Source organism: Myotis nattereri, assembly GCF_964212035.1.
Source record: "Myotis nattereri genome assembly, chromosome: 10".
Taxonomy (NCBI): Eukaryota; Metazoa; Chordata; class Mammalia; order Chiroptera; family Vespertilionidae; genus Myotis; species Myotis nattereri.
Genome location: NC_138085.1, coordinates 41,952,148 through 41,979,261, shown reverse-complemented (window position 1 = coordinate 41,979,261; position 27,114 = coordinate 41,952,148). Strand labels below are relative to the sequence as shown.

The window sequence follows — 27,114 nt, the reverse complement described above, 5'->3', positions numbered from 1 at the left end:
AGTTGACATAGGTGACAGTGAGCTGAAATCTACTAGTCCCAGTCCCGCCCTCTGCTGCCATGTTTGCTAACTCTGAAGTCCCTCACGCCCAGCACTCAGGCTCAGCACACGGAACGAGCCCTCACAGGTACTGCACTCCACCTGGCTGATCAAGTTACCTAGTTCCCTGAAGAGAGGTCCTGTCGGCCGACCTTTCCCACCAACCCTCACTGCCCCGAGAGGCAGTGCAAGGCGGTATAAGAACACAGACTCAGGCCCCAGGCTGCCTGGGTTTGAATCCGGGCTCTGCCACTTACTTACTGTGTCACTTTGGGCAGTGATTTGCCCTCTCTGTGCCTCAGGTTTTTTTTTTTATCTATAAAATGCAAATAGTACTACCTATCTCATGGGGTTTATTGAAGGTAATATTTGTAAAGCACTTAGAATAGCACCTGCTGCAGATGGAATGCAATGTAAGAATTTATGACAAATAAAGTACGAGGTTTTAACATGGAAGGTTGAGAAGCACTATCCCCTGGTACTTGTCATTCACGGAGGAAAAGAGAACTGCCACATCCTTGCAAGAGCTGCCTCCTCCCAGCTCTCTCATCCTCCACTGGTTTCCATGGCGATGGGTAGCAGATGGAGAACTGCCCGAGCTTCTCCCCATCTGCCTGTGAGCAGAGCAGGGAGCTGCCTCTCTCAGCTGGGGATGACCCAGTTTCCTGGAACCTCAAACTAATGGGGAGCAAAGAGAATACTGTCCCAATAGAACAAAATAGGCTCTGAGTCTCGAACCACTAAAATGGCCACAATCACAGTTGCTTGTTTGCCAAAGTCACTGAGGGAGAAAACTAGACCCACAAAGGAGAGAGAATTTCAATGCTGGCTGTTCAACCAGCAATGACCCAGCCAGATGCTGGGATCCCAACAGCATCTGCCCATTGCCAGTACCTGGGATCGTCCATGTCTTACACCTCGGGGCTAACCTTGCTGGGCTCCCTCCACCCTCCCAGCCTCATTCCTCCCTCCAGAAGCCTCCCTGCCCCACCAGTTAAAAGAAGCCACGGGAGCTTCTCCAAGGTTATCTGCCTTCATCGCCTGATGCGCGTAAACAAGGTCACATCACACCAGTCTTGACTGAAAAGAAAGTGACAGCTGGCAGAGCCAAGAGAAGCAGCTAGTGAGCTGCCAACAGTGCCATCCTGCCTTTGGCGAAATGGCACAGTGCCCATTTCGGAGGGTCTGGAGCCTGGAAGAGACACCCTTCACCATGGCGGTGGGGCGGGGGTTAATTAACATGAACATCTCCCTCCATTCTTAGGGCTGTGCTATCTTTGCAAAGGGATGAGAACTGTTTCTCATGGCAGCCTCTTCTTCAGAAGGAAGGCAGGGAACTCTTAATGAGCTCAGGTGTGGGGTAGGGAAAGTGGGCATATCAGAGGCTCTGCCAGGGTCCTGCACCAGTCAGGGGTCAGAGCTCAGGGCCAGTGTCACCGGTTAGGGGGCAGGGGGGCCACCACATCAGAAAGCACTGCTTTGGCCCTATTCCACCTTCTCCTGTTCTGACCACTGTTGGGTTGGAGGGGAGGGGAGGGGAGGGGAGGGGAGGGGAGGGGAGGGGAGGAGAGGGGAGGGGAGGGGAGGAGAGGGGAGGAGAGGTGAGGGGAGGGGAGGAGAAGAGAAGGGAAGAGAAGAGAAAAAGAAGAGAAAAGAAAACCTACATGTGTGGTGTACTGGGCATAGCCAGATGTAACAGGTATATCCCAGGCAATATGTGAGCATGGTAAGAACTTTTATCGTCCTACTATGGTTTCTCCTGCTGTCCCAGTGATGAGCCCAGGCAGCTCCCCATTCTGGACAATGACCCCCAAGAGTTGGGTGTTGGTTGTTAGACAACGGTAATGCATCTTTCAAAGCTACAAAATTCTTCTAAGTGTGAAACTTGAAATGAATAAGGTGGTGCCAAAGCAAAGAAATAGGGCCAGGCTTTTAGATGGCTAGGCTCACAGACCTCCCTGAGTCACAGCTAATGGCGGGGGTGAGGGGTGGCCTTTGCCCACCGGCCACTGTCAGAGCCGCTCCCCAGAGTCCCCAGGGGACTTGCTCACCTGTATCTCACATGCAGCCTGCAGGTGGAAGATCTTGTAAAACGCCTCCTCCACAGTGTCACCGAGAGCAACCACGCCATGGTTTCTTAGCACCAGGATCTGTAGAGGAGCAAATGGCCAATTAAAACATTAAGCCTTCTAGTTAAGAGGGAGGGAGTTTCATTTTATTCAGATCAAGTTCCATATCTAATCCCGGAGCACACACCCCTGCAATCCCTTGTTCCTTCTCCCGACACACACATCCAAATGTAACATCACGTGTGATTTGAACCCTAAACAATCACCTTGAGAAATAGATGTTTTTTAATACTGAGACTAAGTAATTGGGTCGATTTCTTTGGGCAAAATCTTTGGGGTTTTAGGCTTTGGCGAGCTTAGAAGTCTAAGAACTAGTATTTGTGTTAAAGTAAATGGAATTATTTGATGTCCAGTATGAGGATTCAACCTCAGAAGCAACTTCTTGCCCTGTGAGTTGTCAACCTGGGAATCAAAACCCGAGGGGGTGGCTCTGTAAGAGGCAGCTCTGCAGAAACAGGTGGGGAACCTGAGTCCCTGATGGCCAGTCACGTGACCTCTCTGGACATTGGCTTCCCTCTCCATAAACTCAGTGAGACCTGGGCAGCTCTATGAATGAGGCCCTAGTGATCTTCTAGTCTAAGCCACTGGCTTTATGAGAGCGGAAATAGAGGCCTGAAGAAATGGAAAGTTTCCCAGCTAGTTAGGGGCAGAATGGGAACTAGAACCCAGGCTGACTCACTGTTGGTGCGATGTTTCTGACTCAGTGGGGGCAGGCAGATAAAAGGAGGGGAAAACCCAGAAGTAAATTTATCCCAAGAGCTTGACTCTCCAAGGTTCAGGTGCCAAAAATCCTTCTTGGTTGGCTTTATGCTCGAGAACTCTCTGCAACCAGCCAATGCCCATCTGGGAGCTGGGGCACAGATCCATGTACCGGATCTGTCCCTGAGGACCTGGGCTGAGGCCTGATCATCACATCCTCTCTCGCTGAAAACAGCTGGAGGTTTCCCTCTCAAGTGCCTGAGAATGGAAAGAGATGATGGCTCTGGCCCACTAAAGATGCTGCAGAGAACAAATGCCCATCATTCGCACTCTTGTAGCAGCTCATGGGGGTGAGCAGCTCATCCCTCTCCAGGCGCTGCTCATGAGGCTTTAGAGAATGTCAGGAGAGAGTGGCAGGGCTTTCTCCTCTGCATCAGAGACGGGAGGACGGGGGACTGTCAGATGGGAAGTGACGGTGAGTGCCTTTCGAGGATGGGAGCAGGAGTCAGCAACCCAAGTTCAGCTCCTGAACTTCCTGTGCTAAGCTGACCACCCCCAAATATGAACTGTTATAAAATAGGTCATTAGACTTTAACCAAAACAATAATAAGGTTCTGTTTTCCTCTATCAAGTTAGAAAAAAAGTGATAACGGTCAAGTCTGGGGAGACCACAGAGAAACAGCATTCTCATATACTAGACGTTGCAGGGCAAACAAAACAATTTGGCCAACGTGATTTGGGAATTTTACCCTAAGGAAATAATATACAAAGATACAGGGGAAAGGATTTTCATAACAGCGTTGTTCATATCAAGAGAAAATTCAGCCAAAACCGGTTTGGCTCAGTGGATAGAGCGTCGGCTTGCGGACTGAAAGGTCCCAGGTTCGATTCCGGTCAAGGGCATGTACCTGGGTTGCGGTCACATCCCCAGTGGGAGATGTGCAGGAGGCAGCTGATCGATGTTTCTCTCTCATCGATGTTTCTAACTCTCTATCTCTCTCCCTTCCTCTCTGTAAAAAAATCAATAAAATATATTTAAAAAAAAAAAGAGAAAATTCAAAAGAAAAAATAAAACCCTTCCAATGTTCAATCATAAAGGTCTGTTCAGGTAAATGGTGGCGCACTCATTCAATGAAATATATTCTAATCATTTAAAATAGTGACGTAGAAAATATTTAATATCATACAAAGGTGTTTACTGTATCTTGCTAAGGGGGGAAAAAGGAGGATATATTTTATGATCCTAGTTTTGTAAATATATGTGACCATATTTGGGGAGTGTACCAAAATCTCAGGGTAGTGCAAAAGAGAGAATTTTATTTCATTTTTTATGTATAATTTTTAAACATCATCCGATGAACATGTGTCACGTGTAACATCAGCTTTTGATAATCCCCCCCTGAAACATCTTCCCGGAACAGCTGAGCCAAACCTTGCAGGTGGGTCCAAGGCACTTCTGCAGGTTGATCCGATCCGCTTCCTGCTCCATTTCACCATTGAAGTTGTAATAGGCCATGTCCCCCACCAGCAGGGCGTTGTGGGAGACAGGCAGGAGGCCCCACTTCATGGCTGACACCTTCAGAGGGAGGACAGAATGGTTAGCGCCTGTAGCTCCCCCAGCGCCTCCCCTCAGAGTGGCACAGTCAACTCTACTGTGGCGATGGGTGCGGGGACCCTTTGACTCTCCTTGGCTCTGGTCTTGCTTTCTGGCTGCTTCCTCTAACATCCTTCCATCAGTTTTCACAGCAACCACACTGATATATCACCTTCTAAAACTGCTGCAAAGGATGACTCGAGAGAGCTATACCGCTGCCAGTGCCCTGCATTGCTCTTGTCCAAGGACTCTGGGAAGAGGCGGGGGGGGGGGGGCGGGGGGGGGGGGGGAGTTGGCAGCAGGCTGGGGCAAAGCAGGGCCCAGGGTCCCCTGGGGTGGGTTGGTGGAGACCCTCAGCCTTGAGGTCAGTGCAGAAACAGCCACAACTCCTCACCCACAGGGAGGCCCATTGCAGAGCCGCATTTTACTAGCAAGGAGGCAGTAAGAGTGCCAGGGGACAGGGTTAAAACCCTATTGCAAGCCACGCCCCACGCTCTGCCTTTTATTTAAAGCCAGAGGTTTGGAAGAGCCTCGTGGCCTCCTTCGCTCATTTTGCCCCAGGGGTAAGCCCAGGCTCGGCACACTTGGCACAAACACATCATCCAGTCTTGGTCCAAGTTCTGGAAGGCCTCTGCTCGTAATGAATGGGGTTTTGCTGAGAAAACCGAAAACCAAAAACCAAAAACCACAGGCCAGTGACAAGTCTGCTCTGCCCTGTAGGTGTGTGGCCTGTGGGGTGGGCATGATGGGGTAAAGGTTGAGAAACCAAAACTGCTTGCCTGCCGTCTTTCCAAGCGACGTTGCAGCGCCTTAGGCATACGTGGAGAAATTACCCAGAGACCCCGAGGGAACAGCCTGCTTCTTGGGGGGGGGGGGTGTCTTTATTCTACTCCCTCCCAGTTTTCCTTGCCCCACCCCCAGATCTCAGCCCACCCGGGCTATGAAAAGTGGGCAAGTCCAGGCTCCCAACATCGTGTCTTCTATCGCGATGTCTCCTCACCAGAGCCTGGGCTGGAGAAAAGGAGTGGGGGCAGGCGCCAGCCCTCAGTCCAACAGGGTGAACAGAGAGACGGAAGAGGAGGCATCACCTGGTGTGTGGTGCCAGTTTGCGTAAGTGGCAGGGTGGGGGGTGCAGTGGGGCAGACATCACACATCTTCACCTTCTTTCCCTAAACCAAGACTTCTGTAGTCAGAAAGGTGGAGAGGATTAGGAACCCACACTGGGTGTGAGTTCCAGGAAATCTTTCCAGAACTGTTTAAATGATGGGATTGTTACTAGCTTGGGGGTCTTGGGTCTTAACTCAGGGGGCCTCTCAGAGCAGCAGGTCCCATGGGTCTGCTGCCCGCCTCAGGGAGGGAAATGCTGGCTGGAGAGCCGACACTCACCGCGGCCGTGGCCGGCGTGTGCAGGTGGATGATGCAGCGCACGTCGGGTCTGGCTGCGTAGATGGCCGAGTGCAGACAGAAGCCCGTGGTGTCCACCGGGAAGCAGCTGCTGCCCTTCTCCACCACCTCTCCCAGGATGTTCACCTTGATCTGGGCCAGGGAAGGAGAGAGGCTTACGGCTACAGGACAGGCAGAGGCCCCTCAGGTCTCTGCCCAGAAGTGAGCCAGCACATGGCTACCCACTGGTGTTCATTCATCCACCACACCTGAGCAACACTGTGCTTGGTGGTGGGGGAGAGACCCTTCCCCGCCCCTTCCCTGCCACAGACTCGCCCCTGCATCTGACAGTATACTAGCTAAGGCAACACCTCCTTCTCAGAACACTCCCCAAAGCACCCAACACAAACCCAAATCCTGAAATGAATCCCCTCCTAACACCCTCTGACGGAGGTCCCCAGGGTGCAATCTCCCTGCAGCTGGTATAGCCTAATTCTTCAACAACAGGTGTGCCCTGGCGTTATTAACAAGCTAGAGTTTAGTTTCTAAAAATCACAACAGCTTGGGCCCTTGAAATTGTACCACCATGACATTCTGAATGCAGCACACTGGGCAGTTCCACAGACTTCCCACCATCCCATTCCAGAAGGCCCAGCAGACAAGGTGGTACCAAAGGAAGGGACAGACTCGTGTGGAGAAGGGACAGGCTATTGACATCATTTGTTTAAGCAGAACCATCAGGAAGATGTTCAACAATCCCCTCTTATAAAATTCATGTTCTATGAATGAACATGACTTCAAAGCGGCTGACCGCTGGAAGTAGCAGCAACACTCCCATCTCAGGTACCTCCCTTCAGCCCGGCTCCCCCATTTCCTCAGAGGTGTGGCCTGCTCAGAGTTTCCTCTGATCTCATGCAATCCTTATATTCGCCTTGGATGTGTGTGACCTGTTGTCACTTTAAGAACCTCTATAGCCTTGCCTTAGCCAGGTGGCTCAGTCGATTGCAGCAGCATCCCATACACCAAAAGGTTGTGAGTTTGAGTCCCAGTCAGGGCACATACCTAGGTTATGGCTTTGAGCTCTGATTGGGGCATGTATGAGACACAACCGATCAATGTTTTTCTCTCTCTCTCCTTCCCTCTCTCTCTAAACTCAATAAAAACATATCCTCGGATGAGGATTTAAAAGAAACAAATCTACAGCCTCATATAATAGCCACGATCCCATATAGTGCTTTCGTCCAAATGAGAACAGCCCCCCCTTGAGGACAGTACCAGGGGCACAGGTCTTGGTGTGCGGATGGCTTCCATGGAGCAAATTTGAAGCACAAGCCCAGGGGAGCACAGGTTGGTTTTCAGCCTTCCCCCTCCCACCAGCCAGGCTCTCCTGTGCAGTGCATGACCCGTACAACCATACACAACAGCACTAAGTCCACACACGCGCCCTGAACATCTCATGCCCATGACTCTCAAAGCTGTATCTCTAGGCCATAGCTCTTCTGAGCCGGGATAGCCAAATGCCAACTGACTTCTTTCCTGAACATGCCACCAGCTCAAACTCAACCCCACACCCCCAACCCAGCTGGCTGCCAGGCCCACTAAGGCTGCTGGACCAAAATTTCCTTCCTGGCTGATTGTCACAGCCCTAACTGGTTGTCGTGATGACAGTGCCTCCACACCGTTGTCAGAGGGCAATTTATACAATGGAAACCTGATTGCATCACTCGTCCGCTGACAATGCTTGAGAAGTTCTGCCTGTCCAGCAGAATAAAGCTGAAGTGCCATAAGAGGCCTGCAGTGCCATTTATCACCTTCCCTGCCTGACCTCCAGACTCAGCCACTCACCTGTCCTCCAAGTGCACTGGGACGTGGTATGCACTTGGGCTTGGTGCATGACGCCCTCCTGCTGAGGCCATGGTCCCCTCTGCCCAGTCCTCCCCTGCTGCCCTGGTCTTAATCTGCTTATCCATAGTGAGCTCCTGAGGACTCCATTCCCTCGTCACCATTTCAACCCAGGAGTTCCTCCTTTGCCACCTCTACCCCCTCCAGCACCCAGTGAGCACGGTGCCTCTTCCCGAGGCTCCCCAAGCTTCCTTCGTCCCAGGGCGCTTTTCAGTTGGAGTTTAATCACTGATTGCCCCCCCTCATCCCCTGACTCAATCATGAATGCCTTAAAGACAGAGCCTGTGCCGTCCTTGTATTCACAGTCCCTGCCTGCTCTCCCATGGCCTTCTTGGGTGGCCTGTGCAAGTCACTTATCCTCACTGGGCACCAAAGTTCTCTCCTGCCTGTAAGGTGGCCTTGGCGGTCCTCGAGGCCCAGCCCTGCCCAGATATTCTGTGACTTTGTGCTCTTTAAACTGAGTACCTGGACTCAACATCTGAGTGTCTCAAGCCTGGAGGCATCTGAGTGGCAAGCTCCTCCCCCAGGTGCACCAGCTGGTACATCAGCTGTAGCCCACGTATCTAAGAAACATGGGGCCTTTTCTGCTTCTAAGACAGTCCTTTCTAGTGCTTTCCTTCTCACACCCAGAAATCTTTCTTGATTAAAATCAGCTTCTGGAAGTTTCTCCCTAACCCACGTAAAGGAGAACTGAAAGAGGTCCCAGAAGCTGTCTCTAATGGCACCAGTGCTAGTCAGGTCTTGCATTGCTTTGGGACAAAGCATTGGCTGCCATTCTAATGTATCTCCCAGGCAGAAAGGCCTTCCTACTCCCAGCCTTTATGGTACAACCCCAGGCTCAGAGGACCGGGCCCACCCCTTCCTCCTATTGCACTTGCTGCCTGCACCTCACATTTGGTCTCGTGGTGGCATCATGCTCTGGGCACTCCATTTGTTTTGGTGCCCATGTGTCTTCTTGCCCCACTAGATTGTAAGCTCAATGAGGGACAAGACAGCAGTGGATAAATTGGAGATGACCTATCACTGTAGGAGCTGTCATTTCGATAGGAATGAGCAGTGGGATGCTGGACTGTACTCACCAGGCTGGATGCTGTGACTTCACTGCAGGAAACTCCCTTCGGGCTAATGAGGAAGTGGTCCTGCTCCTTGCTGACTCTCATCTGGAGGAAAGACACATGTTCTCAGGGGCAAGAAGGGAGTGGGTCATTTCCAATGATATTCTGCTTGAATCCCCTCTTTCCCTGAATCTGCTACACCCAAATCTTCCTCTCAAGAACCTTTATCTCCCCACCCCCAACCTCGAGCCATGAGAGAACTTAGTCTTTATTTGGAACTAAAGAAATGGAGCTATAAGAAGAATGTCTTGATGGTCAAGGGTAGCCCTAGAAATAGGATCCAGGAGTCCCCAGCTCCTCATCCAGAGAAACATCCATTGGCCAGGTTATTTCAGGTGACCACAGTGGTTAGAACCCTTGGGAGGACTCAGCATTTTGGCCAAAGGCCACCAGCAGTGCCATGTCCATGCCAACAGTCAGGAGTTCTCCCTTTGGATTTTTTGGGGACCACACACAATGCCGCACCCCACTCCAAGACCCTCTCCTCACCGTGACGTAAGTGTCACTCAGCTGGGCCCAGCCATAGAGGTCCAGAAGCCGGTAGACACTGCTGATCTTGCACCGCATGAGCCGCTCCCCCTTGGCCAGGTTCAAGGGGTCGGCTGTGTGGAGGTCATTGATGGGCGTCATCAAGGAGAAGTCTGCACGGGGAGAGGGTGAGGACACGGTAGCTCGCAGGGTCAGGGGCTCCCATCTGCCCCTCCTTCCTAGCCCTGGTCCTTTCCTAATCCTCACTGGCACTACAACTGCACGAGATACTTCAACAGGCAGGGAAGTCAGCATTCTTTCACCTTTACCCAGGTGAGAAAATCCAAAAGTCCTCTGCTTATCTGGGTAAAAATTGTATTGCTTTAGGTAAAAAAATCATGACGAGGCTTAAGGTCACAGAATGAAGAGTTCTCAGAAAGCCAAGCTTACCACACATCCTAAAGATGGGCATTAAATAAAAGCAAGAATAAGTTTCAGGGTTCAAATATGGGTATATTTCATCAGTTAGTTTTCATGAAGAAGTTACTAATCCTTAGACTTGCTATTATTGTACTATTTTAACTATACTATGCAATATAACTTTTTCTCTGATTTGGAAACACGGCAAATAGAACACCAAAGTCACCCAGAAAGTAAATTCCTCAACTTTTTCTGACAAGTCATAAACTTCCGGAAGTCAGTGTGGCTATGTTTGGCTGAAGGGCTTCAGGCCTTAGCAGGCCTCATCTGCTCCCCTCTGAATGTGTCTTTTGGTTCTTTATGGTTTCTCTTTGGGAATTTTGGGGGCTGTGAACGGGACTTGGAAATGGACCTAGAGGGTCTGATAGTCTTGTCCTCAGGGCACCCAAAGGGTCTAGGAGTTGAGGTCCAGCCTGTCTCATTAACCATGACGACTGCTGCCTACAGGCCTCAAGAAGGCAAAAGGGGGTGTCTGAGCCCCAGCACTACAATTCGCCAGTGTCCAGGAACCAATACGAGAATCAGCAGGAAAGTGTTCTGACTTAAAATGACATCTGGCTGGGAGCCTCCTGATGCTGCCTCTCCCGGCATCCCATTAAAAGTTTAATGGATTAAAATGCTCTTTGGGAACTTCCGCCATCGCTGTAAGCCTCGCTACTCCACAGTGTGATGTGTGTCCTGGGCCAGTCTGCCATTAGTTGAAATAATGAGATGGTGTGTGAAGATGAGGGTGGACTGAGTGTTATTGGCCCAACATAAAGCAAGCACGGCAAGCCTTGAACACCCACATCAGGAAAATGCACCCAAAAGGGTGGTACACCTCCAGGGCATGTGTCCAGGGACAGAAGTGGTCCGAAGATCCAGTTCAACAGGCAAGAAGAACAATTAAAAAAACTCCCAAGTCAACAATTTCTAATTCAAATGGACCAGTCTGGGATCCCTTCCTCCTCTTTGTGCATCGCCCTGACAAGAAATTGCCTATTAGCTTCACCCAGGCAGCAAGAAGGGAGGCATATTGAAAAGATAAGGTCCCCAGACAAAGCCGGGGGGGGTGGGGCGGCTACTATTTGGGGGAGGGTCTTCAGATCCAGAGTTATTTGGGTCCTTCTCTTACAAATAATGATGGAGTCCCACTGATGCTCAGGAGGCCAGAATGGGTTTTAACACACCTATCACGTCCCCCACATCCTGTATCAGAGGCTCCCCCCGACCCCTTCTGTGAAGATTATTCTACCCACAGTCTTGAGGGCAGGAGAAGAGAATAGAGGGCTCCACAGGAGTCCCCATCCTCTGCCTCCAGGGTCTTAATGAAAAGAATGCTTATTCTGACGAGCTTCACAAAAGCTAGGATGGCTGCGCACCAGGTTTATGACTCAGATCTAGTGGAGCCATTTATTCAAATTACTTAAGAAAACATAAAAAAAAGATGCAAAACCCACCAAGCCTCCTGAAAGCTAAGACTAAAAGACATACTACTGCATTAAAAAAAAAAAGAAAGAAAGAATGAAAGAAAGAAAGAAAGAAAGAAAGAAAGAAAGAAAGGAAGGAAGGAAAGAAGGAAGAAAAGAATTTCTAAGGCAAATGGAGTGGGACAAAGAACCTCTTGAGCTTGAACTCGTGACTGCGATTTCCCTTCTCTGCATTCCCTGACTCAGACACCTGGATGCACACTAATCAAATTTCCAGTCATCCAACTGTCTTCCCGACAGACAAGAAGAATGCTGGTCAGCCCGGTTTCTCTTTCAAATGGAAGAGTATAAGGACAGAGACATGAAAATGATGAGAGAAAATATGATGGATATGGGAGACAAATACCAGAGAGCTAGCATATAGATGATCAGTACTGATCTAATAGAAAACTTCTGGACTGGAAAACAGCATATATATATATATATATATATATATATATATATATATATTATATATAGTATTCGGGAAGGGGGTGGAGTCAATAAAAAGAAGAATAGCCTGGGCCAGTTTTGTTCAGTGGTTAGAGCATTCTCCCGTGGACCAAAGGATCTCGGGTTCCATTCCCAGTCCAGGGCACATACCTCAGTTGCAGGCTCCCCAGCCCCAGTAGGGGTATGTGTGGGAGGCAACCAATCAATGTTTCTCTCACATTGATGTTTCTCTCTCTCTCTTTTCCCCACTCCTCCCTCCCTTCCACTCCCTGTGGAAATCAATGGGAAAAATATCCTCCAGTGAGGAGGAGGAGGAGGAGGAGGAGGAGGAGGAGGAGGAGGAGGAGGAGGAAGAAGAAGAAGAAGAAGAAGAAGAAGAAGAAGAAGAAGAAGAAGAAGAAGAAGAAGGAGCCTACAATTATAAGCTTCCTGACAACATATCTGGAATACCAAGGTAAGGGGAAAATCCACATACATCTAGAAAAAAATTTCCGGTTGCCTACAAAAGAACAAAAATAGGTTGTTTCAGATTTCTCTACAATAGCAATAGATGCCAGAAGACAATGCTATAGGAGGTTTATAAAAAAAACCCAACACCACACTAAAATAAAGTAACATAAAACTGGTTAAAGTAAAAGAATCATCAGAAGTATGCCAGGCAAATATAAACAAGAATTAAAGAGAGGTCATAATATTATTATCGAAGTAGAAGTCAAGGGAAAACAATATTCTTTTGGACAGAGGGCTATTTTGTAGGTCATTTTACATAGATTAAAGGTTTAATCCAAAATGAGGCTATAGCTATAAAGAACACTCATGCCTTCAATAACATTTCATCAAGATGTCCAAAGCAAAAGCTATCAGATAAACAAATAGCAATGAACAAAATTCAAATATAGTGGAAGGCAACACAACTCTCATTTATTACAAAATCAAAAACAATAAGTGAAGATATAGACTAAATACTATGCCCTAGAGATAGAGTCTATTCATATACCATTTTTAAGTGATATTATTAGGCCACAAATAAAATCCCAATAAATCCCCAACACAGACAATAGACCACATATTCTAAACATAATGCAATAAAATTAGACATTATCAACAAATCTTTAAAAGAATGCAAATTCAACCATCTGAAAATGAGAAAAATACATTCCCAGAGAGCTCTTAGAATAAAAATAAAATTATACTAGTAATCTCCTACCTAGAAATTAGCAATAAAGGAAATACAATGTATCAAAATTCATGGAATAAGACCAAACTTACACTCAGAGAAAAAGAATTCATAGCCTTAAATATCTTTATTATTGGATTAAATATAAAAATAAACCACCCATTTTATTCTTCTCTAGAAAAAATATAAACAACAAAATAAACTAAAAGAAAGTTATGGAAAAGAATTAATGAATATAAAAACAAAAGCAATAAACTGGGAACAAGAAAATTAGTAGAACCAATATGAAATCCAAGAATTGGCTTATGTGAGAAGATCTATGAATAAACCAATATCTGGATTGGCCAATAAAGAGAAAGTGTTAATATACAGCACCAGGAATGAGAATGGGAGTCATCTCATTCACAGCAGAAAGTTTAAATGATAAAAATAATATTGTAAATCACGCTAATAATTTTGTAAAGCTCCACAAAATGGATTATTTTATACAAAATATATGACCAAAGTTAACTCAAGAACCAGCCAAATAGATTTTTTTTAAAACCACATATAAAACAGAAAAAAAAGTTTATAAAAAATATTCCAGATTTAGATGTCTTTCCAATAGAATAATAAATATTCAAATAATGAGACTTCCTATCTCCATTAGGGCAAAGAAAATAAAGATTGCCCAAAAAGCGAACTGCTGACTAATCTCATGTATGAATATGGATGCAAAACTCCTTGATAAAATTCCAGCGAATCAAATCCAGAAGAGTCTTTTAAAAAGAATATATCAAGACCAGGAATGATTTATTTTAGGAATGAAAAAGGAGGTCAATATACAGAAATCTACTAATATAATTCATCTCATCAATAGTTCAAGGAAAGGAAAATCAATAAATGCTCAAAATGCATTTTATAAAATTCTACATCTATTGCTGAGAAAAACCCGATCGAACCAGAATAAAAAGATATTTCCTGAACATAATAAAGAACAACCATCTCAAGCTCTTGTGGTAAAAGAATTTCCATTAAAGTCCGAAACAAGACCAGGATGATTGCTCTCTAACCTATTACTGAACATGTTCTGAGAGTTCTAACAATGGAAAAACTGGAAATATAAACCAAAGAGTAGATGTTGGAATGAAGGATGCAAAATGACCATTACTTGCAAATTATGTGATTTTTCTATATACAAAACCCAAAAGAATTGAATGAGAAGATACTGAAATTTAAGAGTTTGATAAGGGGCTAATATATATATATATCCAATGATTCCCCTGGGTTACAGCAAAAACAGAAAGAAAATTAAATGGAGAATCTTTTGAAATAACAAAGTTACATAAAATTGTCAGGATAAACTTAACAAGAAATTAATAGCAACTATATGAAAATAATTCCTAAACTTTTCTGATGCACATTAAAGAAAAAGTAAATAAATAGAAGACATATAACATTTCTGAAAAAAATTTAAAATTCATTTATGCAAATATTTTTATGGGTTTTTAAAATTGATTTTAGAGAGAGAGGAAAGGAGAGGGAGAGAGAGATAGAAACATCGACGAGAGAGAAACATCGATTAGCTGCCTCCTACATGCTCCCTCCTGGGGATAGAGACAGCAACCTGGCATGTGCCCTGACTGGGAATTATGGGGCGCGGCTACAGTGTCTTGGCCAGGTCCAAGCCTCGGACTAATGAAAGGACAGGGTCCTCTCATTGCCACGTGCAAGTCCCAGCTGGAAGGCAGGGCCCTCCCAGCACAATCATAGCCAACGGCTGTGGTAGTAAGCTTGAACCTATGGTCCGAACACGTGGCCCCACGTGCCTTGTGGTAGAGTTCAGGTGCATGTAGTTGAGTGAGGCTGAAACTCACGAGAATGCTGTAAACAACGTGATCACGCCCCTACTTTGCCTCGTGGCATCTGCTATAAAATAAAGACACGGCTTGTGGGCGCTGGCGCTGTCTCCTCATCAGGGAGCAGCATCCCACAGAGACCCAGCTTTCATTCTCTTATCTGTCTTTCCTTAATCCTTTCACCCCCCCCGCACCGCCCCCACTCAGTTTACCTTTGGCCACAACAGGGAATCAAACCGGTGACCTCTGGCTGCATAGGTCGATGCTCAACCACTGAGCAACATTGGCTGAGCCATGCAAATATTTTTTAAGCACCTACTATGTTCAGAAATGTACCTAAGTCCAGGGTACTATATTCTAGGACATAAGACATACAAATACCTTTTCCCCTGTGGAACTTACATTCTAACATAAATTATAAATTTAAAAATTCTCCACCAATTTAATCTATCCATTTAAAGTAATTCAATCAACATCCCAAGAGAAAATTTTGAGGTGAAGGGGAGACTTGACAAATACTTTTAAAGTTAATTTTAAGAATCAACTGGTACAAATAGTTGAAAAAATTGGCAATTAAGGGTATTTGACTAAATGATAAACCACAGGAAAGTGTTTCTAAGCATGCAATCAAAAGCAGAAAACAAAGGAAAATAACAATGGATTCAACTATGTGGAAGTTAAAGCGCTCAACAAGACAAAAACATCTTAAACAAAATTAAAAGGCACGCAAGACACTGGGGAAAAAACCTGCAATGTATTTGACAGATAATAGAGAAATAATCTTACTTTATAAAGATTTGAAAATCTATAAGAAAAGAATAGGTGAGTAGGAAAATCAGCAAAGGGTGGGTATGACAATCAATTTACTACAAAAGGAAAATCACGTCCAATAAGTGTATGAAAATACATCCAACTTCGTTAGTAACTGCACATTAAAACACAAATAAAGGATTTTTCATCATCTGCCAAATCATGAGGATGAAACAAACGGTAATACATGCTGTGGATCAGAGTGGAGTAAATGGGCACTCTAGTGCATGGCTGCGGGGAATGTAAATTGGTTCCCTCTTTCTCCGGGGTAATTTGACATTATGCATTAAAGTCTATAAAACATGCATATACTTCAATCTAGAAATTCAACTCCTAGTGATTTATCTTAAGAAAAGAATCACAGATGTAGTCAGATTTATCTACACGGTTGTATATTGCAGCAGCATCAGAAGCAGAGCCAGGTACCTCTCTGGCTGCTGCTCGGCTCCCCCAGGTCTACTAATGCAACTGCAGCACTCACCCCGTAGCCTGGCAACCAAGCTGCCTCTGCTGCTCCTTTCTCTCGTCCCCACCCCACTTCCCCAACCCGCTGCTCCCGGCAGCTCCCCTGCTCCCCACGTACTCATGGAAGATGTTGGGAAGACTGCGTGGGAGGTGCTGGCCATGAAGTCCGCGATCTGCCGCAGGGCCCAGATGTTGGAGGAGTTGTTCCCCTTCTTCATCTGCTCCTGGATGAGGCCTTCCAGCTCCTCCCTGAAAGACTACAAACAGGCCAAGGGGCGCTGGTCCCCCAGGGCACCTCAGGCAGGAGACCACCGACCCTCTTCCAAGTGCCCACCCCACCCCAGGTCAGTAAGGCCGGGGCCACACTTGGGATTCCTGGGCCCCAGAAGGCATTGGGCAATTTCACTGGGATTTAGGATCCTCCCCAAACTGCTACTGGGGGGGGGGGGGGCAACAAGGAGATGCTGAGGATGGATCCTGCTCACTTTGACCTGTGGGCAGTACTCCGATTCCAGGTAACTTCCTGTGTCTCAGTGATAGTCAAGGTTGGCAGGGCTTCAATTTAGTCACTGAGACATTTAAAAAGCAGAACTGAATGAGAAAGCATGCCCAGCTTCCATTAGCTGTGCCTATGGATTTTTTGAGCCTCTCAGTTTCAGAAGGATTTGATGACTTCGGAGTTCTCCACGTCTGGTTTCCCACTACGTACAGTACTCTCAGCCTGGCTTTTCAGAACCCGCGGGCTATGAACAAAGCATGTCTGTCCACCAGGTGGCAGCAGGGAACACGCGTGTTGGTGACTATAAAAGGGGAGAAGCAGCCTGAGCTCCCCCCATCCCCATCTCCTGCCCGGGAATCGAGTCCCATCGTCTCAGGCTCCAAACCTGCCTTCTCCTCCCACACCTGCCTCCCCTCTTACACTCTGGGGTTTCTCCACCGCCCCCGTGCTTTTAGCACCTGCCATAGTCCTTCAGGCGCCCCAACACTGTGCCACCTGTCACCAAGACCGCAGGCCACCCTCGGTGCCCCTCTGTGAGGCCTGAGCATTCGCTGTGTGCCCTCAGCTGGGGCCACACATGCCCATGCAATGCCCTGGCTCCCTTGGGGCTGAGGCAGAGCCCATCCGGCAAGCACCTGGAGATACCAGCTCCACCCCGAGCTTCCTAGCCCTTGGGACCATGCACTGTTTCCTGAGGACCCCTCAGCTCTACCGCCCTCAGACTCCCATGCTCTTCCTCCCCCGGCCCAAGAGTGTGTGCCCCCTCCCACGTCAGTGGTCCATTAGGCCCACATTATGTCCTTGCCTCAAGGATGAGCTGAGTCCATGCCAGGCAGACACCAACTGACCTCCTCTGGAGCTCTGGTGGGATGATCTTCACTTGCTCTCCCTTCCGGGGCCCCTGTCCCATAATCCCCTGAATTATCGACTCCCCCGACCTCCTGGGGCTTTGCGGCTCTCCTCACCCCTGCCCCGGGCAGGTCAGCCTTATTGCCCCAATTGTGAGTCCTTTCTGTTGTTGGGGAAGGGGAGTCTCCGGTCTTCCACGTGGCGCCCTCTGCTGGGCTCCGGTTTACGCACATTTGTTCATTGTCAACAGCTTTTGGCGAGGAAGGCTGGGAACTGAGGCTCAGAAGGGGCACTGGAAACGGATCGGTGTCTCTCAGACTCACCGACCCAAACCACCTACACCTCAGCCAGGTTTTGCCACCCACCAGCGACCAGAGAGAATCAAACACCCTGCTCTAGCGCAGCTTGAAATCGCTGAGCGCGTGAAAGAGGAATTCTCTTCCAGGTTCACCCAGACGCATCAGCGCAACCCCCTCCACGCCCGCGGGGCGGCCCGGGGCAGACCCCACGCACCGGGCTCTGCAGGATCATGGTCACGCGCTTCTTCTGCTCCATCAGGTTGAAGTCCTGCCGCAGGTCCGCCGCGCGGTGGCGAAGGCGCAGGTACTCCGGGTCGTCCTCAGAGAAGCGGTCAAAGTAGTGCTGCCCCTGCGGGGGCGGCGGGGAGGCGGCCTCGGGGGCAGGCTCCTCGCTCATCGTCCTGTGGGTTCACTGTCCACCCCTGGAGCCCTGCGGAGAAGGGAAGAGGCAGGACGGGTTGGAGCTCCCAGACGGGGTGCGCGGGTCCTGAAGCAGAATTCACAGTGGCATGCGGCTATTCCCAGGAGGCTGTAGGCGGGGCCGCGGGTTAGAGGGCAGGGCACGCCGACAAGTGCCGATCCTTAGGGGGCGCTACTGCATCCCTGGACTAAGTGAAAATAAGGCCCCGCCCAGGTGTCCACCACCCTTCCCCGACTAACCCGCCAGCCTCACATGGCCACCGTCCAGTGGAAGTGGACAGTCCCCCCAGTGCCGGCGAGGATGTCTGTGACGCCTACCTTACACAGAGTAAAGCTATTTACTGGGAATGAGCACTTCAGCTAAAACAGCAAGCCCCTAAGACGCCTCCTAAAAAAAATGTTGGCGGGAAATTCACAAAAGAAAACTGAAAAGAGAGGAGGACCATGGAAAGGTGGGGATGCTTTTCTGCACAACTTTGACTTGCTCTGGCCTCTGTAAAGGATGGAGGATGCAGATGTTTCTCTGTGGGCATCTCCCCCCACCCCCCACGCCTCCATCCCCAGTGCCTCTCCCTCAAGCCAAATGCCCAAAGAGAAACATCTGCAAAGAACACAGATGACCTACTGACAGTTGCCTTGTGGGTTCAAGCCAATCCCACGTGGTGGGGTGAGCTAAGAACCTTTCACCTAGCCTCATCCCTGGAACTTGGGGCGTAAGGAGAGACTGACTGCAAGGTCAAACATAATGGGAACGCATCAGAGCCATGCAGACAGGCAGTCACCACCCAATTCTTCTGGGCAGACGGCGCTGCAGACCAAAATTCTCCCAGAGGCATCGCCCACTGCTCCCCATCCCTTTTAATACTCCTTGGCCCTTTCACAGCCCCGGATCCTTTTAAAAATAGCAACAAGCAACTCCCCCAACAGTAGGTGCATTGGATGTGCACCTAGAGACCCCTGGGCTCCTTATGACTGCAGGTTCCACCAGCTGCAGAACCACCTGAACTCTCTGCTTCTCTGGGACCAGCACAGACTAGTCCGGAGCCTTCCTGGCCTGGATCCTTTCCATCCTGGCAGGAAAGGCTGGTTCTCTCAGCTCCCCTGTGGAGTGGCGGCAGTTCCCAGGCATGGGTCTGAGAGGCTCTGAAGTAGCTCTCCACGCCCTGAAGCACCAAGAACAATGGCCCGCACCACCATGCCCCAGGCCTGCCTTCCCCTCTCAGCTCAGCCCAGAGGTGCTCTGGTGGGTGTGGGGTAGGAAGTGCAAGCACTGACTCTCTCACCATGGCAACAGGGGCCTGCTCAAACCCTTTGACTTTGTGAACCAGAGGTATCCTTTTATGCTCCTCCCTTCCCTCCCCACCCCCCTTCCCGCAATGCTTCCTTGGTGATCAAAGTTGTGTGCGGAGTGGCTTAGTGGTTAAAAGGGCGGACTCTGGAGTTCAGATTCCAGCTATGCCAGTTATCAGCTGTGTGATCTTGGGCAAGTTGGCTAACCTCCCTGTGCTTGTTTCCCCGGCTATAAAACGGGGATTGCAACTACTTAGCTACCTCTTTATGTTGTGTGAGGATTAGATTAGTTAATGTACATGAAATACATTCTTGAAATAGTGTCTGGTGCATAGCAAGTGGTATTAAGCATTCATTTAGAGGCTAGAGAATCATCATAGCATTAAGAACTCCGGTAATGAGAGGCTATGATTCGAGTGTAAATAGGTGCACACTAAATAACTGTAATTATATGTTTTAGTCCAAAAATAATTCAATCTTGAGCTATATGAACAAAAGGAAGAGCATGCAGAAAAGACTGGTGAGGATGCCTAGTTCTCTGACCAGACAGGGGGTCACGTCCACCTGGAGATACAGGAAAGAGCGAGCAGGATGCTGAGGATCAGAGGAGCCAGCGCTGTTATACAGGCGGGACAACGCACAGAGTATATCTGGTGGGTGTTTGTCCCCAGTTTCTGGGACAGAGCTTCAAACACCTCGGGACTTCTAAAATGTCCAAAGACATTGGGAATGTCTTCTGTTATTCATAATGAGCCCCTTTCGCCAAACCTGAGTTTATGCTCATGAGGTGGCTTACAGTGGGCCCTTAGATAGTTTCAAGGGAGGGACTGGCCACCAGGAAAAAAACCAACCCTTAATTAGAGTGTTGCAATTTCACCCCAACCACACAGGAAGGGAGGGAGAGGGGCTGGAGGTTGAGTTCAATCAAGTGGCAAATGATTTAAACCATTATGTCTTATAAAGCCCCCTTTCCCAATAGTGACCCTGCCCCCCATTAAAAATCTCTGGACACAGGCTTCCTGGTTGGTGAGCACATGGCCGGGCTGGGCTGTGACACACTGGATTCCATGAGGAGAGGGTAGGAGGCTCTGTACCACATCACCAAGCCCCAGACCCTGCCCTATGCGTTGCCTCCATTCGCTGTTCCTGAGTTGGATCCCTTATACTAAAACTGTCATCAGACTCACAGTGTCTTCGGTGAATTCTGTAATTGTTCTACCGAATTCTAGAAAGTGAAGGGGAGATATGGACATCCCCACATCTACATCCTAGTCAGTGAGAAGTGTGGGTGGCCTCTGAAGCAGGGGCCATCTTGTGGGCAACCTTGCCCTTTAGCTTGTGGCAGTTACCTTGTGTGCCCTTTGACTCTGGGCAGTGTCAGAACCGGTGGCTTCGTAGGATGCCCAGTGAGTGTCAGAGAACTGGGGTCAAAACGGCACCAGGCCGCTTCTATTCATGATTTATTTTCATTCCCAGAACCACTCTATGAGACAGACCTTATTGTCCCCGTTTCAAAGGTAAAGAAACTGAATCAAGAGGTTAACTAACTTGCCCAAGATCGCAAAGATAACAGTGGAGCCCGGGTTTCAACCAGGACTGCCTCTGGCTCCAGATCCACACTCCTCCACTCCAGTGGCCCCAGGCACATGCTGGGCTGCCATGTGGAAGAGATTTAGGCTGACTCCTTGGAGCCGCAGGAGCCAGAACCAGAAAAGCCAGTGGTGGCTGCAGGAAAGCAGTTCTAGCTGAGGGAGCGAGGGAGAACCTCCTGCCAGCAGGAGTTGCTCAGTGATGGGAAGATGGGACAGGCTGCCTTCTCGCAGGGGAGCTCTCTCCTTGCATCGGGGTGACTCTGGAAGCTGTAGAGGGGCTCCTGCCCTGGCTGGAGGGTTGGCCTAGTGACCTCTAAGATCCATCAGATTCCATGGTAGCTCTTGCGTGAGCAGGATTGGGGGAGTTCACGCAAGGACCTGAGTGTCTGGAAGCTCATGCTGGTGAGATAACCCCCAGCTAAAAGTGTGTCCCGCCCTCATCACCACCAAAAGCCACCGAGTAATTACCGGGAGGCGGGACCAGCCTTGGCCCAGCCTGCGTCTTCTCAGCGGTCAGCCTGTGCAGCCTGCTCCGCTCAGCGACGCCGTCCACATCTACGGGATTTCAAACATCTGAGTGGAACCTGAAACACACAGAGATGACACATATGACTCTTGTACCTGCTTTCACAGCACCATTAGGTGTGGATTTACTTTAAGGACTGTTGGGAAGTTCTTTAAAATGAACTCGAAATGGATTTTTATTTTAAAAGCAAATTATGTCCATAGAAAGCTAAAGAAAGCTTCATTGTCCTTGTAACTGAGGTCAACATTCCTTTCAGAGACAGGAAATGAAAAAGCCCTTTGCTGAGGGTCAGCCAGGGAGGCCCAGGGGAAGGAGTGGAAGGTGAGCTCAAGAGACAGAAGAAGCCTGAAGAATATCACACCCCAGGCGAGTGGGAGGCGTTTGGCGTTGCCCAGGCCAGGAACTGGTAGATTCAAGGCAATTTCATCCCCCAGTGCAAGGAGACCAAGGGCTCCCAGCTCACACCCGGGAAACAAGTCCTAAAGAACCACTGAAGGAGGAATGTAAAGTTGTTAATATCTTACAAACAAGGGCGACTTACTACTCCAAAAATCCTGGGGATCAAGGTCTTCAAACAGTTAATCATAGAAAAAAAAATTAAGGCAAGTGACAATTGTCCATTTTCACTTGTTGTTCAGACCCATAGATGCTTGTGTCATCCCTGACCCCACTCTCACCCCACCATGGCCCTGCCTGTCCTGCCTCAGTGGCCAGATCAGCTCCATCCCTGATCTGGTGCTGCCCAGAGCAGAGCACCTGGAAAGACTTGTCTCCCCATTGAGGGGCAAGGCGAATTCATTTTGGTAGGAATGTTGTGCCTAAGGGAGCCCAGGACACCAGGGCACCCAGGGCACCCAGGACTCAGCATTCCTGTATCTAGGTGGCCCCTGATCCCAGTCCCAATGCTCAGGCCTCTAGTTAGGGACTCTAGATAGAGACCTCCAAACGCTATTCCCTATGCTCTGCATGTCAGTGGCCAGAAGACCTTCCATTGGTCTTATTTTCAGTTAGAACAGCGTCATGGCCCCAGCTTCTGTTCGATGCCCACCAACGTGGGAGCCCTCCCTTCCAGGGCTGGCTGGCTCCAGGGTGGGGTTGCTGACATACCTCTGGATGCTATTCTTTGGATGGGTGGCCATTGACCCGCTCTCAGGGACAATCCTGCAGCCAGGTAAGTTGTCTTACCTGAAGCACAGCTTCCTCCCTTTCCCCAGGTAGCCCTTTCCACAGAAGTGTGAGGTTGTCCCCTAAGCTGCTAAGGTTTTACTTTTTAGAGTCTGAGCTATTTCTTATGTCCACTGAAAGAATCAATCCTCTGCCCCCAGAAGTGATTTGTACCATTCATGTAAGAAGACAGACATCTGACCCCCGGATAAGTATACACCGTACACAGAAGCTCCCACCCCAGTCTCCCCGTGGTGAAGTTCCACTGTTAGAGCTTCATTCCTTGGTTTATGGGTTTCCCCTGATTAAGATGAAAACAGCCCTGCGAGTTATTATAGGCAAACGTGTAATTTGTAAAACACTCTCCTGTGGTACCCAAACTGTCAAATCTCTGATCTCAGGGTCAGGCTGAGCAGTGGCAGGACAGGCACTGGATCAGCAGGTCTGAATAGGGAAAAGGGAAGAGAAAGAGTGTGATGCCAGGGCCGCTCAGGAGGGTCCAGCATCTTGGGCAGGGCTGTTGTCCTCACTGAGCCTCTGGGGACTCTGGCCTGTCAACCCTCAAGGCCGGCATCGCCACCCATTTAGCCTTTGGTTCCCCCAGCATGTGCTTCCCGAGCCTAGCTCGCCCCAGCTTCCAGCCACCCAGGCCATGTGGGCAGAGCTGAGAAGCAAGGGGAGGGCACCCCATGCAGGGAGAACAGCATCCACCCCCAGGGCGCCTGACCCCTCCTAGAAGGCAAGCTCCTGGGCTGCCTGCTCTCAGTGTGCAGTGAAGCTGGGCTGGAGATGGAAGAGTTAGGATGTGGGATTCCAATTCTAAGTGGCTGTCCACTAGACTAAACCTGGACAAGTCACAGGTGCTTAGGGGCTTGTGCCCACCTGGATGTCCCACTGCCACCTTGAAGTCGACCTGTGGCCAACCCTGCACCAGCCAGCCCTTTGGATGGGTGGCCCCTGACCCTCCTTCACCCAGATGAACAATCCTGCAGCCTCCCTTCCCCAGCCAGCCGCTCCTCTCTGCCCCTCACCCAGCTAACCACCCACCAAGGGTCCCTGAAGGCAGCCTCTGACTCTTCCCTCTTCTCACCCTGCGCACCCACTGTCACTAAGTTCTCTGGTTTTATGTCCTGAATATCTCCCCATCCAGAGCACCACATCCTGGATCAAGCCCACATCCCTCCATCCTTTCATGGTCTCTACCCAGTCTTTCCTCTCTCATACCCCCATCCAATCGGTAGCCAGAGTCGCTGCTCTAGATATGCAAAGATGGCCCATGCCTGTCACTGCCCTACTACACACTCACCTGGGGCCCCCATCACCTGGGGCAGTGCTCCTTTCCCTTTTTACTTTTTCAAACCAAACACACGGTCCATGTTGAAAATTCTACACCTCTCCTCCTACCCCCACCCCCAATTCTGACCATGGGACTAGGGGACTGTGGCTCCTGCTCTGGCCACTCCCTTCCTCTGGAGAACTGCCACACTGTAGAATGAGGTCTAAGCTCTTAGCTGGCACACCAAGCTCCATGGGCCTCTCAGTGCCCGCCCCCACCCTCCCAGCCTGTCATCGGTTCTCCAGGGATATTCCCAGGACCTGGAAGGCACCAGCTGGTTCCCACCTTGTGGGTGGTCCATGCTGATCTCCACCTGGAGCACTCTCCGCTTTGCCTCTCCCTTCAGCTCGAACTGTTCTCTCCCAGAGTCTCCCCCCCATACCTGTCCCTTAGGCTCTCAGGTCACCGACACTCCCCTCTTTCATTCCACCTAGAGTCCAATAGTAACAACCTACTGCCAGGAGCTCCTAGTGGGCAAGGCCTGTGCCTTCAGCATTTCTCTATTCCCCGTGTTGCCATAGGACCTGGTGCCAGGTCAGTCCCAAATAAATGTAAGTTGAACTAAAACTCAACTAACAGTGAATTGGGAGAAGTTAGGCTGGTTCAGCAAAGCAGCACAGCCAGGACCTGGGGTCCCAGAGGTGAGCACAGCCCCAGCGGGGCTCACAGCAGCCCCTCTCAGGGGAAGGTGCTGAGTGTTAGTGGAGGCTGCACGGCAGGTGTCCTAGTGCCTAAATCAGCTCCTCTGAAACAAAACATTCTTTCCTTCCATAACCCACTCTTCTTGCCTATTTTGAAGCAAAATTCCGGCAATGGATTACAACGTTCAAACTATCAAGTTCAACTCCACAGTGTAACATTGATTATGGGGAGACAAGAGAAGATTATGTTATATACCAACATCATGCACCACAACCCCCTTGGCTCGCCCCGGTTCAGCCCTGCCCTTGATCTGTCTATCTCCCCTCTTCCCTCCAACAGCCCTCCTCTGTCCCTGCCCCAGAACCCTCCCTCTTTGCTCAGGGGAGCCCCGGAGCTCCCCCTCGGCCTCTCCAGTTTGCATCCTCACACTCCTGACCCTACTCGGCCAGGGCTCTGTTGGGGATTCGCCGTCCTCAGAGAGCAGCTGGGGACGGCAAATCATGAAAGACGTCCCTGTCACAGGTCATTTTCCTCCCTGTCCCTCTGAAGACCAGGTATATGCAATCACTGGAGTGTGACAGCGCATTTCTATGGGCCATTCCTTGTAGCTATAAAAGAAACAGAAGGTCTGGAAGGGGAATAACAGATGCCCAAGTTGCCTGACTTTTTGTTAAAATCCGTTTAAGCTTGTGAGCACCAAGGAAAGGCGGGTGCCTGTCTCCTGCCACATCAGCCAGAGGTGTCCGGGCAGAAGCAGACAGGCGATCCCCCAGCAGCCTGAGTCCCACGTGGAAAGATGCGCCAAGTTGTCATTTCCCAGCTGCTCCCACCACTGCCCTGGCACCCACCCTGTGCTGGTGCCAGCCTCTGAAGGCCCTAGTCCCAGTCCCCTTGTCAGCTCCAGGCAAGGGCGGCACAGAGTTTGCTCCAAGCTTTTCTCTGGAAGTCAGAGCCCAGACTCACCGATCCCTGCATGACACTTCCAAACCTGAGGGAGGAGCTGGCTTTGCTGCTGCGACCGAGCAGCGTCAATGAAGACTGTTGAATAAAGGGCTGGACCACACCCCGCCTGCTCTGTTCAGATAAAGAGAAAGCTCGAACCTCTGGGTGGTGGGATTATGGGTGAAGCTTATCATCAGCTTCTTCACACGCCTCTGGCTTTTTCAAAGTTCTACACTAGGTATTAACTGCTGGAACCATTTAGGACAGAAATAGTTTAAAAGAAGAAAGGGAGAAGGAGAGAGATGGTCAAGCCTCCCTCGGCCCATCTCTGGAAACCCCCTTGGCTGGAAGAATCCTTGAACCTGCTGACTGCTGCAAGCCCAAGAAGCACTCATTTCTGAGCCTCCCACTTTCCTATCAAAGGCCAGGGAATAGCCTATGTTAATAGCCTTCTAGCAAAGGACCCCAAACCTAATGGTTGGTAGGCATTTTTTCCCATTCTTCTGTTCTCCAGCAATTGTAGGCCCAGCATTCCTTCTCACCACTTGGAATCAGCTCCTTCCCTCTCGCCAGCCAAGTACAATCATCTGCTGGGTATCTACTGGTGCCCAGGAGTAAGAACTGGAATTGTGTATGAGAAGGAAGATTCCCAAAACAAAGGAGATTTGGCCCCTGCCTGCTAGAGTCCCACAGTCTGTGAAGGTGAAAAATACATATATTTCCAACAAGCATTGATTACATTCATTTCAGAAGACCTCTCACATTCAGTTTCAGTCCCACTGTATATATATTTAACTGTTGAGTTCAACACAATACAGGAAACTGAAAATAAATGAAAGTGCTCAATGTTTTTTAGAACAGGAGACCAGAAACCTTGGGTCCACATTTATGAGGGCCACAGTCCTGAGTTAGACTCTTAATGAAGATATTATTTAAGCAATGAAATTCATTAAATAAATTAGGTGCTGGTGCTGAGCCGGGCCCTTCCCATCTGTGCTGCAGTGAAGGGCCCATCCTCCTGGTTTTCAGGGGAGGGAAGTGAGGCTCCAGGCAACGGGGTGGTTTGATTGGGGCCACAGAACTAGCGAAGGGCAGGGCCAGGTGTGATCCCACCTGGTTCCAGCACCTGTTCGCTCTTTTCACTTCGCCACACGTTCCTCCCCTCGTCCAAATGAAGGTGAGCAGACGGAAATCATGGAGGGTTTCCATGGAAGGCAGATGGGAGGCGAATGGAAATCAGTAAATGGCCAGAGCCCAAGGCTCAGGCACCATAGTCCTGGAAGAAGCTCCAAGGATTTAGCCAGCTCCTTAAAGAAGAATTCTGGTTCCTATTTCTGTCACAGGGACACGAAAGGATGTAATTCACAATATCTGCTCTCAAAAGGCCCATGATGGAGTCGGGGCAGGAGGAGCTCATAGAGCAGCGGTTCTCAACCTGTGGGTCGCGACCCCTTTGGCAATCAAACGACTCTTTCACAGGGGTCGCCTAAGACCATCCTGCATATCAGATATTTACATGACGATTCATAACAGTAGCAACATTACAGTTTTGAAG

General features: G+C 49.3%; 1 protein-coding gene across 4 annotated transcripts in view; it reads right to left on the bottom strand.

Moving 5' to 3' along the window:
- ADD2 (adducin 2) overlaps positions 1 to 27,114 on the bottom strand; it is a 90,067-nt gene that overhangs the window by 16,408 nt on the left and 46,545 nt on the right. For 3 of the 4 annotated variants that reach the window (XM_081101356.1, XM_081101354.1, XM_081101355.1), the window contains exons 2-9: positions 21,418 to 21,533; positions 17,862 to 18,077; positions 16,119 to 16,257; positions 9,351 to 9,502; positions 8,826 to 8,906; positions 5,848 to 5,997; positions 4,300 to 4,443; positions 2,091 to 2,189 (exon numbers count right to left, since the gene is read on the bottom strand). In XM_081101356.1, coding sequence (XP_080957482.1) covers positions 2,091 to 2,189; positions 4,300 to 4,443; positions 5,848 to 5,997; positions 8,826 to 8,906; positions 9,351 to 9,502; positions 16,119 to 16,257; positions 17,862 to 18,044 — 948 coding nt within the window. In that variant the 5' untranslated portion in view covers positions 18,045 to 18,077; positions 21,418 to 21,533. Of the gene's footprint in view, positions 1 to 2,090; positions 2,190 to 4,299; positions 4,444 to 5,847; positions 5,998 to 8,825; positions 8,907 to 9,350; positions 9,503 to 16,118; positions 16,258 to 16,485; positions 16,744 to 17,861; positions 18,078 to 21,417; positions 21,534 to 27,114 lie in introns of those variants that run through there. The other variant, XM_081101357.1, reaches the window with a different exon arrangement.